General features: G+C 39.3%; 2 protein-coding genes across 4 annotated transcripts in view; both read right to left on the bottom strand.

The window, feature by feature from the left end:
• Positions 1-7,581, bottom strand: part of LOC117305012 (cleavage and polyadenylation specificity factor subunit 6-like) — a 35,293-nt gene extending 27,712 nt beyond the window's left edge. Inside the window, exons 1-6 of one of the 2 annotated variants that reach the window (XM_033789693.1) lie at positions 7,502-7,581; positions 6,092-6,181; positions 4,603-4,725; positions 4,249-4,418; positions 2,831-2,910; positions 1,519-1,809 (exon numbers count right to left, since the gene is read on the bottom strand). In XM_033789693.1, the coding sequence (XP_033645584.1) occupies positions 1,519-1,809; positions 2,831-2,910; positions 4,249-4,418; positions 4,603-4,725; positions 6,092-6,181; positions 7,502-7,561 (814 nt within the window). In that variant the 5' untranslated portion in view covers positions 7,562-7,581. The remainder of the gene's footprint in view (positions 1-1,518; positions 1,810-2,830; positions 2,911-4,248; positions 4,419-4,602; positions 4,726-6,091; positions 6,182-7,501) is intronic. The other variant, XM_033789694.1, reaches the window with a different exon arrangement.
• Positions 7,582-11,765: 4,184 nt separating this feature from the next.
• LOC117305286 (tetraspanin-1-like) overlaps positions 11,766-15,566 on the bottom strand; it is a 21,781-nt gene continuing 17,980 nt past the window's right edge. The window contains exons 7-9 of one of the 2 annotated variants that reach the window (XM_033790133.1): positions 15,362-15,556; positions 14,699-14,772; positions 11,766-12,110 (exon numbers count right to left, since the gene is read on the bottom strand). In XM_033790133.1, the coding sequence (XP_033646024.1) occupies positions 14,719-14,772; positions 15,362-15,556 (249 nt within the window). In that variant the 3' untranslated portion in view covers positions 11,766-12,110; positions 14,699-14,718. The remainder of the gene's footprint in view (positions 12,111-14,698; positions 14,773-15,361; positions 15,557-15,566) is intronic. The other variant, XM_033790132.1, reaches the window with a different exon arrangement.

The raw sequence follows: 15,566 nt of genomic DNA, 5'->3' as shown, positions 1-15,566 counted from the left end.
AATACGTCGTTGATCCATGGTTGATCTAGTACAGTAGTAATTCTAGTATTGCACGGACGACGTATACAGTAGCGTGTGTGTGTACGTACGTGTAGTAATGTACCCAGCTGCGAGTTCATATTAGCAATCTATTAATTGCGCTGCTCAATCTCGAGATTGCACAACAGATGTTTTATTGAGCTACGTACGCCGACGGTATGCGCTTCGCCCACGCATTTGCGCCACCTGGAAATGCGCGAAAACTCGCACGTGACACGTCGAGTCTTGTCTCAATGCGTTTATTGCTGGTTTGCGTAGATTTTACCAATAGAGGACGTTTAATATCACGCTAGTGCATCGTTCCAAAGCGACCTCTAGCGTTCAATGTTTCTTTTATTTATTGTCGCACGCAAAGTAACAACGACTGACGTGAAATCTGCTTTTGTGTTATAAATAAAATACACCGCAATGATCGAGGAGGAGCGCTGTCGATCGCGCACCTGAAGACAGCCCCAGGAGCGCGGTAGGAGCACGAGCGCGATCGCGCTCCTCAAAAACGAAGGTCTGGTTTGTAGCCGTTTGTTTTAAAATGCGTATGGTTGGGAAGATGTTTTAAAAGTGTAATACAATGATCCACACAAATTTGCCTCGAAATTGCATGGTTTTCCTTTTACTGTGCAAACTCCCATTTATGGGAGTCAAAATTTAACTCCCATAGATGGCTGACCATTTAAGTTGCCGAGGTAAAAGAAAAACCGTGCAATTTCAAGGCATGTTTGAGTGGATCATTGTATTCTACTTTTACAACATCTTTCTACCCGTGCATTTTATAACAGACGGCTACAAATGCTTTTCTAAGACCAACTCGATTGATCCAAGGCAACGTGTTCCTTTAACATGTTTAATACATAGATGCTTGCACAGTAAATGGAGAATGGTGATCATAAGCACATAATGCAACAGGAAGCAGAGCTATGAAATTGGGCTCTGGTGTTATCATGATGAACTGAACTAAGTGGAATTATTTCTTGATCCCTATGAAAAAAGTAGGAATACATGTATTTTATGGAGTACTGGTTGGTGTATCTCAACATTTGCATAAAATAACAAACCTGTGAAAATTTTGACTCAATTGGTCATCAAAGTTGCGAGATAACTATGAAAGAAGAAAAAAACCTTTGTCACATTAAAGTGTGTGCTTTCAGATGCTTGACTTTGAGACCTCAAAATCTAGTTGGTCTCAAAATCAAATTTGTAGAAAATTACTTCTTTCTCCAACACTATGTCACTTCAGAGGGAGCCATTTCTCATACTGTTTTATACTATTAAACTGTCCCCTACTCGTTACCAAGTAAGGTTTTATGCTAATAATTATTTTGAGCAATTTCCAATAGTGTCCACTGACTACCTTTAATGGACAGTTCAGGCTATTTTTTTCACAGTTTTTCTGTTTTTCGCCATGGGCAAAGAAATCGGATGTCGGACTAAAGTAGGTAGAGCGTTTTATTTTGGATGATGTTGTGAACTTAAATAACTCACCCTGGGGAGGAAACTGCTGACCGGGAGGGGGTCCACCCGGTCCTGGGAACCTATCCCCGCCCGGGCCATAGGGTGGAGGCGGACCCTGACCAGGTCCGTTCGGCCCGTGGTGGAAGGGTGGTGGTCCCTGGGGTCCCTGAGGTGGGGGTCCTTGGTGGTTGGGTCCCTGGGGGGCGTCCCGGTTGTTAAACGGCCCTCGACGGTCTCCCGGGGGCCCTGCTCTTCCGTCCCCGGCCATCTGTCCCCCTTGGGCTGGAGAGAAAGTTGGGTTAGGTAACTCGGGGTTAATCACTTGAAACAAAAAACAAACAAAAACATACAAATAAAAAATTACAAATTGGGAATTGATTTTTTTGCTGTAAAGGATTAGAACACTTTGGGTTAATCCTTTGAAACAGACAAAAACAAAATAAACAAATACAAATTAAAAATAGAGGGAATTTACTTTTGAGGGAATTAAGTTTTTTCTAATCGATTAGAACACTCTCTTTAAAACACTTGAAACAGAAAACAAAACATAAATTTTACAAATCAAAAATGGGGAATCAATTTTGTTAAGGATAAGAAAACTCTTTTCGGACTGCTTGGCTCTGTGGCCCCATATCAGGGCTGGATTTCACGAAGCACAATTCATTCATCTTAAAAGGCACTGGATACGCTTGGTTATTGTCAAAGACTAGTATTTTCACTTGGTGTATCCCACAATATACTTAAAATAACAAACGCATGAAAATTTGGGCTCAATTGGTCATCAAGGTTGCAAGAAAACATTGCTATGTGATTTTCCTTTTTTTACTCTTTGACAACTAATGAAGCGAAACTTCTACGGGTCACGTATATTTTCATACATCTTCATTCACAGTGAGTAGGAATTCTAGTCATGGACAAAGAACTTGATCTACAAAAGGTATCAAAACCCTTTAAAGCCATTGGACACTTTCTGAACAGAACAAAAATTTAAAGTTCACAGATTTACAAATAACTTGCAGTGTTTACAGAAGGTAATGGTGAAAGACTTCCCTTTAAATATTATTCCATGAAATGCTTTACTTTTTGAGAAAACATTAAAACAATTATCAATTCTCGATATATAGAGAATAACAGATTTATTTTAAACACATGTCATGACACGGCGAAACATGCGGAAACGAGGGTTGGTTTCCCGTTATTTTCTCCCCACTGCGATGACCAATTGAGCCTAAATTTTCACAGGTTTGTTATTTTATATATTAGTTGTGATACACGAAGTGTGGGCCTTTGGACAATACTGTTCACCGATGGTGTGCGATTGCTTTAAATGTATCTTCCTTACCTTTTCTAGAGGCATTCTCAAACTGGGACAGGTTCTGTCTGTTGCAAGGGGTAACAACAGGATTCTGGCCATGTAGCTCTCTGTAATAAACAAAAGAAGCAAATGTTTCAATTGGTTTCAGAGCTCGAGAAATGTGTAGTACATTCTTAAAGGCAGTGGACACAGGCCTGTGAGCGGGTCATGAAAAAAAACCGGAAAATTGTTGTCCGGGTTTTGGGCCAGCACTACGAACGTAATAAAGGCTTTAATAAAACTGAAGCGTAGACATTAGACAACACGTTCACAGAAACATAGGCCACAATTCTTACATGTAACAATGTGTTGTGCATCCTCATTTTCAATATATTTTTGTAGCATTCCTTTAGGAATAAATCCACAAGCGCGATGAGTCCTCGTCGTCGACTGCCATTATTTTACTTGTCGCACGCAAAATAATACACACCGTACACACACAACGTACGTCGTGTGGGGGAAAACCACGTGTGCCTAATCTCGTATCAAGGTGTTGGCTTTTTAGTTAAGCGCCCTCTATTGGTGCAATGAAACACTGCATTGAAGTACATGTAAAATAGACATCGCGCTAAACGAAAAATTAACAACGGCTCCAACGAAAGACCAACACGGAGCATTTTACTGGGTCTAGCCCCCGACACACAAGTCAAAATCAAATGGCAAATAAAGTGCTTCCCGATTCCAGGTACGTGCTGCTGGACGATTTCGGATGTAAAAAAGAAGAAGATAAAAACGGAACGGGAAAAAAGCGGAACCCAGAAAAAATGCGGACTGGGAAAATTAAAAAGAGCGGAAATCGCTTTAAAGCGGAGATTTCACAGCCCTGTGGACACTATTGGTAATTACTCAAAATAATTATCAGCGTAAAACCTCACTTGGTAACGAGTAAGGGGGGTTTTATTCAGTGCTTCTTCAAAACTGCAGTTTTGACACGAGTTGATCGTCTCTTTCTTTCTTGGTGACTGCTTTCCCTCTTTCAAGAAAATTGGAAGCGTCTTTAAGAGATTTTGAGAAAATCTTGTGACATCCCGAGAAATCACACGCTTACTTCTCAGGCAGTCCAAAGACTACAAAACTACAGGTATTGACTGCTTTAAAGGCCCGGTCACACAGGCCTCGATAACAAGAACGAGAATGAAATCGTTATCAATACACGCCCTCAATTGGTTTAATAAGCATGGGCGTAATATGTGCGGAGCAATTCCACCAATACAATGCCTTCTCTTTGGGTTATCGTTATCGTTCTCATTATCGCTTCAGTGGGACCGGGCTTAAACTCTTTCCAGAAACTTTGATGCCTGAACTTACTTCTTAGACTACAAAACTACAAGTTTGATAACAAACTGGACTTTTTATTTCTCTTTTTTTAAGAAATTTTTAACAATCCTGAAACCTCCTGAACTTACTTCTTTGGTAGTCCATTCATGATGATCCTATACGAAGCGTCAGATCCAACATGCACTACGGAGTAACCCTTGGATTGCCCGTTTGCTCGATTCTCGTAGAACTTAATCTCAAGGAGGTCCAATACGGAAAGATCTTGAATGGCATCCGAGAGGTCTTGGTCAGTCGTCCACTGCACATGAACAAAAAATCAATTACAACCATTTCAATTTCACTGCCCTGGTTATCCACAAGTCCATGAATCCTTCGGCTCGGGCCTTTATCAACACAACAATTCAACCCTGCCGGTTTTTAAACGGCCGTGAAACAACTAATCCCTACTCTTTTATTCCCTTATTCAGAGATAAGTAACTCACCCAAGTCAGGTTTCCAACATACATGGAAACCCTCTTGCCGGTGTAAGAAGACGTTGTCAACGACGGTGACCTTTGAACTGCTGGAGCTGATGACTTTGGGTGAGCATCACCAGAGGAAAATCTCTGAGGAAAAAAAACACAATTTATAAATTGTCGAAACTTGTTTGATTTCAAGACATTAAATCCAAGAACACAATTTCTAAATTGTTGGAACTTGTTTGAGTTCAAGACATTAAATCCGAGCACACAATTTATAAATTGTTGGAACTTGTTTGAGTTCAAGACACTAAATCCGAGCACACAATTTATGAATTGTTGGAGCTTGTTTGAGTTCAAGACATTAAATCCGAGCACACAATTTATAAATTGTTGGAACTTGTTTGAGTTCAAGACACTAAATCCGAGCACACAATTTATGAATTGTTGGAACTTGTTTGAGTTCAAGACATTAAATCCGAGCACACAATTTATGAATTGTTGGAACTTGTTTGAGTTCAAGACACTAAATCCGAGCACACAATTTATGAACTGTTGGAACTTGCTTGAGTTCAAGACACTAAATCCGAGCACACAATTTATGAACTGTTGGAACTTGTTTGAGTTCAAGACATTAAATCCGAGCACACAATTTATAAATTGTTGGAACTTGTTTGAGTTCAAGACATTAATTAAATCCAAGCACACAATTTATAAACTGTTGGAACTTGTTTGAGTTCAAGACATTAAATCTGAGCACACTCTGCAAAACCTGAAGTATTGGGTCTTGGATTTTACACTGATTGGACTGAAAGATAAAAGGTAATGTAACTAAAAAATTCCCTGAAGTCTCTTTGTCAAATGATGAGTTAATGTCTGACAAAATACTTTTCAAATCTATTAAGAAATGTAGGCAGTTCTTCTGTTACACCCCGAGTGATTGTTCCAATAAAACAAGTTAAATACAAGTCAAACTTTGTCAGGAATCTTAATAAAACACTTTGAACAACACACCCTATTGTCTTGTGACTTTCGTCCGTAAGGTCCCACATGTCCGAAATTCAACAAACCCTGAGACCACAAACTTGTATTGGGACTTTGTATAGACCATGTGAACCTTGTTTACAATAAGTGTGACCTTGTACATTCTTTGAGTATTCTGGCAGTCACGATACTACACTGGTCCTATGGGAAAGTTGACATTTTGTGTCATAATTTCCACATAAAACCAAGAGTTGTGAAGTAAAAGCTGGTCAAGTTTTGAGATGTTCCCCTTTTCATCATATCAAAAGTTGATAAGAATTAGACAGTGCAATCTCCATAAAATGTAAGATTTTATGTTTTCTTTCATTGAGCTGTATACACCGCATGCCTGCTCTGCAGGCTCTGTGTCTCTTTTGTAAACATGTGATGTCACAGGTCACATCGTCTATTGAAAATCACAGGACACCATTGCGGTGCCTTTAATCGGGAACTATTTCTAGAATTGGTTTCTGGAATAATAAACAATTACCCTCTCTGTTATGCTTTCATCCGCTGGTGCTGTAATCACATCATCATAGAGATCAACTTGTCCTGAATTGCTGTTGTACTGTTCAGCTTCCTAAAGTGAAAAACATTTTGGAAAATAAATGTTTATTGTCCAGTTCTCCTCTCCGCAAGTACTTGCAAAAGCCAATATAAATTCAGCTTCTTTCTAAGCATCATTATGCACTCTGCCAAGGCTCAAATTTTACCCTGGACCATGGTGCTGGGCCAGTGATCTGAGTGTCGTGCCAGTAAGCACCAGATCGGACAAGTCCAACCAATGGTCTTGTAACAAGACTCTTGTTTGTTCTTTTAATTCAATATCTTTTAAAACGTTTTTTTTGTCACAAACAGTCATGTTCAAGTATTGAGTTTTAGTCTAATATCTTTCAATCCGGCTGAGTATTGCCCATAAAACAGAAGAGATCAATTATTTCTTCAGGTCTGGAATTTTGTCATTTTGGGGGCAAGGGCGCTTTGGCCTTCGATGGGTGCAAATTTTCAAGGGCACTGAGGCCAAAGAATATTTTAATCTTGCGACGATCATCAATTGGGCAAACCATTCTGCACTATCATTAAATTTCCTGAATGAAAACTCAAAATAGTGGAATTTAAGCTATCAAATGATTTTTTTTTTTCAAATTGATCGGTCATCGCGGTTTGACGCGATCGCCTCTTCAAGACAGTGATACGGCGGGGATTTTCCAAACTTTGCACAAACAGCTGAAGCTCCGCCCCCCTCAGATTCAAATTTTCAACCTGGGATTTTTTTTACTCTTTTGCTCGGGGATCTGGTAAGTTTTTGTCCTTTTTCTTCAAATTATTTCCTCAATGGTGTTTCGAGTGACATAGGATTCATTAGACATTGAGGATCAAATTCAGGTTCCTCGAATTTGTGTCATGATTTTCAAAAGTGGTAAAAATGGAGCAAATCTGCTGACTAGCTGTCGAAATTCTACATTTTTAACCATTTCGCCCTGTACACATTGCGAAAGCTTCGGAACCCTCCTGCTACGCTGTCGGCACTATCGGCGTATCGCTACTACACTAGAGGCCCAAAAAATCTAATTAATATAATAATGACTTATCTCCCCCTAAAAAACGAGAATCTCCTCTTAGTAAAAATGAATGAAAAATTGATGGCAGCATACGGAAAGATTAACTTTTTTGCACCAGTTGTCCGGAAAGTGGGCAACAAAACAATGCATGTGGAGCCTATTGTGTGTGTGTTTGAAGGCACGTTTATAAAAATTAAAAAACTTGCTGTTTTCCTGCCCGAATTCTGCACAATTGCAACCAAACATGGCCTTAAAATGTACTCAGTAACATGCTATGTGTATTTGTCTCTGACAAAAAGGAGCTAATTTTATATGAAATTTTAAAGAATGTAACAAACCTGGTTGAATTCTTGATCAACATCATCGGCGTACAAATCAATGTCCACGGCGTCCGCCATCTTTTACTTGCTAAGTGAACGCTATTAACTGGTACTCTGCTGTTGTTCCATCCAAACTTCAAGTACCTATTTTTACGGGTGGTTACCAGTGAAATTTTGTTTTGTTTGTGGAGAAGAAAAACGGCGGCAAGTGAGCACGAGTTTACCCCCCCCCCCTAAAAAAAACACCCACACCTCAAAAACAAACAAACAAACAAACAAACAAACAAACAATAATAACAACGCACAACAAATATTAATTAATAAAAAAACAAACAAAAAACTATATCAATAAATAACTAAAAATCCGGCCTTCTATTTCTAGGGAAACTTCGGCACATTTCAAGTAAAAACGCAACCTTCGATTAAATACACGTAGTTCTTGATTTAAAGGCAGTGGACACAGTAATTACTAGAAATTAAAAAAAATATTAGCATAAAACCTGTCCGTGGTACGAGTATGGGGAGAGGAATTGATAGATAGTATCAAACATTGAACGGCTCTCTCTGAAGTATAATATTTCGACAAAGAAGTAATTTTCCACGAATTTGATTTCGAGACCTCGGATTTAAAATTTGAGGTCTCGAAATCAAGCATCTGAAAGCACACAACTTCGTGTGGTGACAAGGGTTTTGTTTTTTTCATTATTATCTCGCAACTTCGACAACCCGAATTGAGCTAGCCTTGATTGAAGACCGCCGCTGTATAAAAACCCACCCGTCGTATATTCATTGTGCGTAACATCGCACGACACGATGCCCCCGTACACTATCCGCATGCGGAGGCCGTCAGGTCGATGACGGCCTCCGCATGCGGTTATGGTACGAGTGCGGATGACTTGTGTGCACAGTAGTCGTACGATATGACAGTGTTTATACCGCACGCACCACGCACAGGGTATACGGGTGGGTTTACAGCGACGTCTTTTCGGAGCGAATAATGCGACGGCCTTGAGCAAGGCTAGAATTGAGCTCAAAATTAATTTTCACAGGTTCGTTTTTTGCGCATAATGTTGAGATATACACCAAGGAAGACTGGTCTTTGATTACCAATAGTGTCCAGACAAAAATAGTGTTTGAAAAAAGCGCGGAAATCTAGCGGGACCCGCGCGTAGCGCGGGTTTCCCGCTAGTATCAATAAAGTTATCCGATGTTAAAGGCAGTGGACACTATTGGTAGTAACTCAAAATAATTATTAGCATACAACCTTTCTTGGTGACAAGTAATGGGGGGAGCCTGATGGTATAAAACATTGTGAGAAGCGGCTCCCTCTGAAGTGACATAGTTTTCTAGAAAGAAGTAATTTTCCACGAATTTGATTTCGAGACCTCAAGTTTAGAATTTGAGGTCTCGAAATCAACCATCTAAACGCACACAACTTCATGAGACAAGGGTGTTTTTTCTTCCATTATTATCTCGCAAGTTCGATGACGGATTGAGCTCAAATTTTCACAGGTTTGTTGTTTTATGCGTACGTTGAGATACCCCAACTGTGAAGGCTAGTCTTTGACAATTACCAATAGTGTCCACTGCCTCAGTTGGTATTGAGACCGGGATCCCAGCCAACCCCCCCCCCCCCACACACACACAGACCCACCCCGTAGGTAGTAGACTATTATGTCTACATGCACACCAAAGCACAACAGCCGATATTATAATAAGAGGGCGATGTTTATGCCAAAAACAACTATATCAGGTACTAAAAAGTTTTTGTTGACTCACCTCAATAAACAGTAATAATAAAACTTTTTTTTAATCAATTTAAAACAACGGTAGTCAATAATAAACAGACCAAAGCAAAAGGAAGAGAACAATATTATTAATTCACTAAAGGAAAAAGGGATTGCATTGTGATTAATATTTATTGCTCTGTTCATGGTCCATTAAAAAAATACATGTACTGTGTTATTACACTTTTAAGAAAGGGAAAACCCACTTGTCCTTCATAATAAACATGCATTTAAACGATTATTTACACAAAGGGAGAAGATACGGGTCCCAGTGAATTCTGTCCGTCGGAGATTCAGTACCCTAGTAGGGAATTAACGTGGGCTGTGGAAGACGAGTCAGAAGAGGGCGCTTTCAGAGAAGTTGCTTGCACACAGATCGCCATAGACCTTATCGCAAATACCAATGCGCAAGCGCAGACTGTTGAATGAGGTGCATTGTGGGATTTATATTGATCAAGTTTGGAAACCAGCTAGACCACAATGCACCTAATTCCAAGCTTTACGCGCGCGCACCGGTATTTGCGAAAAGGTCTATGGGGGGGGGGGGGCACCGAATCTCCGGTGGTGGGGGGGGGGGGGGACACAGAATCTCCTGTCACAACGGCCTATAATAATTACGTCACCTTGATCTTCATGCAAAATAAGTAACGAGTTTGCAAAACCTAAAATTGAACATTGTTGTAGCAATTTTCTCTCTTTGTCACTTTGTTATAACTAATAATGGCATAAATTTTACTATTTTGTTCAACTTGCTTTTATTATTTCAGCGTTATAGTGGACGATTGAAAAGGGGGTTAATTTTTAGGTTTGTGTGACCAAAGGTGGCAGCAGACTTGCTAAGCGCTTGGTTAAATCTCTCTCGTTGAAGATTAAAGACGGGTCTGTTTGTTCAAGCTGTTGTTGTAGGAGGGCGCTGTGCGAATTAAGGAATAATGTACATGTACCTCATAAAACACTAACTTTAGAAACGTTGTTTTTTGTTGTATAACTTCGGGTTTATTTCGAGTATAACGAATTCTTACGTTTAATTTTTATAAGGAATACTAGGAAACAGGACACTCCTCAAATCACCCCTTGGAAATCTGCATGAATCTGCATAAATCTGCATAATTATTATTCTCAATTAAAGATGAACATTCATTGAAGTTCTTCATCAGTTTGAGCATCACCCAGCAGAACGTCGAAGGTTCGTTCAAATCAATGTATCACTGTTTTCAAGTTCATTTTATGATATAAGAAATCACCAAAAAGGTTTGAAATTATTATTATCACAGCCCCATGACTTTACACACTCAAATGTAACGCATTGTTACGTCGTGTATTACATTATATATTATTTGGTTTGCGGTAACACCATGTGTGTATCTACTTGCCAGGTAGAGTTGTTCTTAGGGAACTGTCTTACTTTATTCTATAGTTAAAGGCAGTACAGTTAATTACGATCCTAAGCTAAAGTAGTAGTCCAGTCTAATTTCTATACCATCCGCCCTGGTAATAGTTAATAAGCAGGACAGTTCTTTCAGACTTGAGAAGTCTCCCGAACCTCCGATTATCTACTCCACGGCAGTAGAATAAAGCAAGACAGTTCTCTAAGAACAAACTCTACCTGGCAAGTAGATACACACATGGTGTTACCGCAAACCAAATATACATTGATACCTCACCATGCAATGCCTCAAATCCTATATGTTACATTATAATTATGTCACGTTGTGTATTACATAATAATAATGTCACGCATGCATAATAGCACACAACAATATTATTGGGTCTAAATAAATTCCGTTTTAAAAGATAAAGTACAAAGAATGCACGTTGTTGTCGATGTGTTTTATTTTGTTTTATGAGGTTTGAAGTTACAGCGAACTTTTAATAATAATAATTACAGTGTATTATTTCATCTTACTGTTTGAGTTGATTCTGTAGGTGTACAAATTGCAAGGTTTTCAATAGAATGTTCATTCTTTCTTGATTGTGAAGCAATACTTATCTTTGAGTTATAGGCCTACAAGCTTTATTTCAGCATACCCAATTTTAACCTTATTCAAGTAAAAGAATTCTAAAAACCAAAGTAGATTTGAATTTCCCCCCGAATTATCCCGTGTTGACGTACGGGCGGGGCATACAATTTACATTATTTGTAAAAGAAAACAACGCGTCAGAATTACTACTGGGTAATTTATAGGGATAATTTTACTGAAAAATTGAGTACAAAAATCATCAATACTGGCTTATTATAAGTATGACGATCATACAGAAATGAATGGATTTTAAAGAGGTGCCGTAAAAAAATGCTATTTTACAAAGCTCACTATATCCCCATGCTTATTAGCTTATTTAAACCGTTATATTTTACATCAATACAAAAATAATCTAAGACAGACTTGCAAACTTTGAAAATTATTATTGTTGTTTGTAATAGCGGGTAAGCACATACATACCTGCTCTGCTTAGCAGATGAACCAACAGTTATCGTTCTAGCTCAAAATATGATGTTTTATTACTAACAGTGATTGGCGGCCGTAGGCCTACAGGGTATAAATGTTTGCTTATTTACGAATTATGTGTCGTTCTCAAATTAAATTAAAACATGTGAGCAGAACTTCCATGGAAACCATTAAATAATACTTTATTTGTGTTTCATGGACACCATTACTGTCACAATTCAAACATTTAATGTTCTATAATTACTACACTATCCAGTAAAATAAACTTTAAATGAACACCATAGTCTCATTAAGACGACATCTCCAAAATAGTATTGCGTGACTAAAATGTGTTTATTCCTCAGCTTTACCAATACCTCTGCAGACACATATAGCAAATACCATGGCGAAAATCTGTCGACAAAAAACAGGAAATATAATTATCAATTAGTGGAGTTGATAACAAGTCCCTCAACAGCATTTCGTCAATGCATTCGTGGCTTGGAGTAGAACCGCCATGAACAGCGACTGGAATGGGAGACCACGCACGCGATTGGCGAAGCCTTCATAACTTTATCACGGTAAAGACATCTTGATTTTACTCCATTCCAACTCATTGTTACCAAACTGAGGTTGAACGAAATAATAGTCTGGTGCCATGCGCGAAGAATGTTAACATTCATTACTGTTATTGGAAACAGGGAACATGAGCAAGATGGTGACAGCGTGATAAAGGTCTAGGCCACTCAACTCACGTTCCAGTTGATCCAATGTTTACGTCACGAAGGCATTGACAAAAGGCTAGTCGCTGAAGTGCTCTAACTCTCGATGAAACGGATCGACACTTCAGGCCTGATTACGGAGGCACCGAAGGTGATTGCCCCCATGATGCCCCCCCCCCCCGGGCATTGCCTTGGTGCCATTGACGTTCTACTAGAAATTTAAAATTTCCTCATTGGGTGCCCTTTTAACGAAGAGAATGCCTTGGTGCCCTTGTCCTTTCAAAATCGAAGCATGCAGGCCTGCACTTTGTGTCAAAACATCTATGTCGTTTAAAGGCAGTGGACACTATTGGTAATTACTCAAAATAGTTATTAGCATAACAACTTACTTGGTAACAAGTAATGGAGAGCTGTTGATAGTATAAATTATTGTGAGAAACGGCTCCCTCTAAGTTAACGTAGTTTTCGAGAAAGAAGTAATTTTCCATGAATTTGATTTCGAAACCTCGGAACTAGATTCGAGGTCTCGAAACTGAAAGCACACAACTTCGTGTGACAAGGGTATGTTTTCTTTCATTTTTATCTCACAACTTCGACGACCAATTGAGCTCAAATTTTCACTGGTTTGTTGTTTTATGCATTATATCCAAAAGATTGTCAAAAACCCGTCTTCTCACTAAGTGTATCTCAAAAGTATGTTGAGATACACTTAGTGAGAAGACGGGTCTTTGACTTGAGATACACTTAGTGAGAAGACGGGTCTTTGACAATCTTTTTGATATAATGCATAAAACAACAAACCAGTGAAAATTTGAGCTCAATTGGTCGTCGAAGTTGTGAGATAAAAATGAAAGAAAAAATACCCTTGTCATACGTGTGCTTTCAGTGAAGACTGGTCTTTGACCAACAGTGTCTGGTGTCTTTAAAGAAGCCTCGACCGAACTTTGCGATTCTGTGACTTTCAAAACAGTTCCCATCTTTTTTTTATAATTTCAACAAAACATGCACCGAATAACAACTCAATCATGCATTTATTTGTCGTGCATATTATTTTGTTTTCACAGTATTTTCCTCGCTTTGAGTTTTCAAATTCATTTCGACTGAATTTCTCATGCTCCACATGAAATTGATCTAACATGCAATTTTTGTTGATGAACTTTGTTTGCTTAAAAATTACTGATATCTAACCACAATGTCAAAATCCTTTTTGGTGCTGTGGACTTAACTCCGCCATAAGCCATGTTTCATTCTTCTTCAATTTCGTGCAAGCTTGCAGCATAGAGAAATAAGCAACTTTTTTTGTTGCTTGTGTATTTTATTAATAAGGATTTGAAAACATGTCTTTTCGTTTTACGAAATGTGCAAGCAATTGTTTCAACAACACATAATGCCCTATTTATAGCCAAGTCGCAAAAAGGAATACTTTTCATGCTTTCGTTCAAACCATGCAGTGGGGTGGGAGACTTCAATTGGGTAGGTGGCACCTGACACACTTTGTCATAAGTCAGTAAGTCTGCTGCCACCTAGCGTTTAAAAATCCCCCATTATGTATGAACCAAACGCTGCCCTCACCGTCAGATTTAATTAACTAATCAACGGCGCCGTGATCCTAAAGCCTGACACTCGCAGATGGAGAAAATCAATCCCATGACCTGTTTTGATTTCATGGCGGGAAAAAATTACAACTCTTTTCAATTTTTTTTTTCTTAACTTGCGAGGCAACCAACTGTTGACATAATTAGGGGCGACATGACTAACTTCTGTTTGCATGCTTGGACACATTGTTATGGTATTCGTCATTCAGATTTGGTAAACGGAAATTACTTTATTGCGGAAGTGGGAATCCGTAAATAATTAGAACAAGTTTGACGCCATGCACAAGTCGAAACGCACATCGTACCTAATACGGGCACCACTTCTAAAGTCACATCCTGTGATTGTGACACTTCTGTCATTCTTGTGTTATTGTCCCTGTAGGCCCACTGAGCATCTCGCAACAGACTTTATAAACACAATTTCTTATCATAATCTAGGACAAAGATCTTTATAATGCCCATAGAGACCTTTTATACCCCTCTTCGTCTTGTCCTCAGTCTCTAATAGGTAGAAAATAAACACAGCTACAGACACATGCCGAAACGCACGGCAACTGGTAATAACTGGTGGTGTTAGTTTTTTATACACGAAGTACATTTTTTTTTACGTTAGTACCAATGCAAACAAACAAATAACGAGTCATTCCTCCTGCAGGCTGAACGTGGATTCTCCCACAATCCTCACCATTTCCTACTCCAATGTTTTTACTGTTTCTTTAGTATGTGGTACATACACATGGAGAGAACCAGGCCCATTATCTGCAATATTTGGGTTAACATTCAATAAATGGCACAATTGTTTTAACACATTCTATTAAATTAATTTGTAATACGTCAATATTAACTGCATGATGAAGACGCGCCAACAAGTAATTAACACAGCGCCCTCTCTTGTTAATGTTCAAGGAAACCTAGCACTGGCTGAATGTGGTGCTTGCGCGTTTGATCTTGCAAGTTTCCATGTTTGATCTAAGCGAAATCTGCCTATGCAAGGAGTATATATACGTTAGCTATGGGTGTGTTCGATTAGCTTCCCGGATCGACCCTGCGGTGCTCATTCGGGGGGAGATGACAAAAGCTAATCGAACGATCACTCGCCCTCTCGTGACGTCATGCACCTCGGCCCAGCCCCGAGTGACCCGTTCAACAAGCAGGGCAATTGGGGCTGACCGGGGTCGACACGGGGAAGCTAATCGAACGCACCCACAATATCCGATCAACAATTAAATTTGACCTGAATTCAAGTCGTTGTTTCTCTTTCTGTGTTGTGTCCTTGAATGGCCGTAGCGTCAGCATGAGTTACGGCCGCACAGAAACACGTCTAAATATTCAATGGTTATGAACTCACCTCAAGGAAAGCCAATCCCAGACCAACACCACCAATGTACAGTGCGTGGCTCTTAACCCAGTCTTGGAACGAGTCGTAGCAGCCATTGGTATTTAGGTACATTTCGTTGGGGTAGGTGGTACCCACGCCGTAACATTTCTCGAAGTCCAAGGGTGTAGGGTAGCTACCAGACACGATGTCAGAAGTGTTGGCAACCTAGGGAGTC

Source organism: Asterias rubens, chromosome 22, assembly GCF_902459465.1.
Source record: "Asterias rubens chromosome 22, eAstRub1.3, whole genome shotgun sequence".
In the NCBI taxonomy this organism is placed as follows: Eukaryota; Metazoa; Echinodermata; class Asteroidea; order Forcipulatida; family Asteriidae; genus Asterias; species Asterias rubens.
Note: the sequence above shows the minus strand (reverse complement) of the source record. Positions and strands in the feature narration are given on the sequence as shown.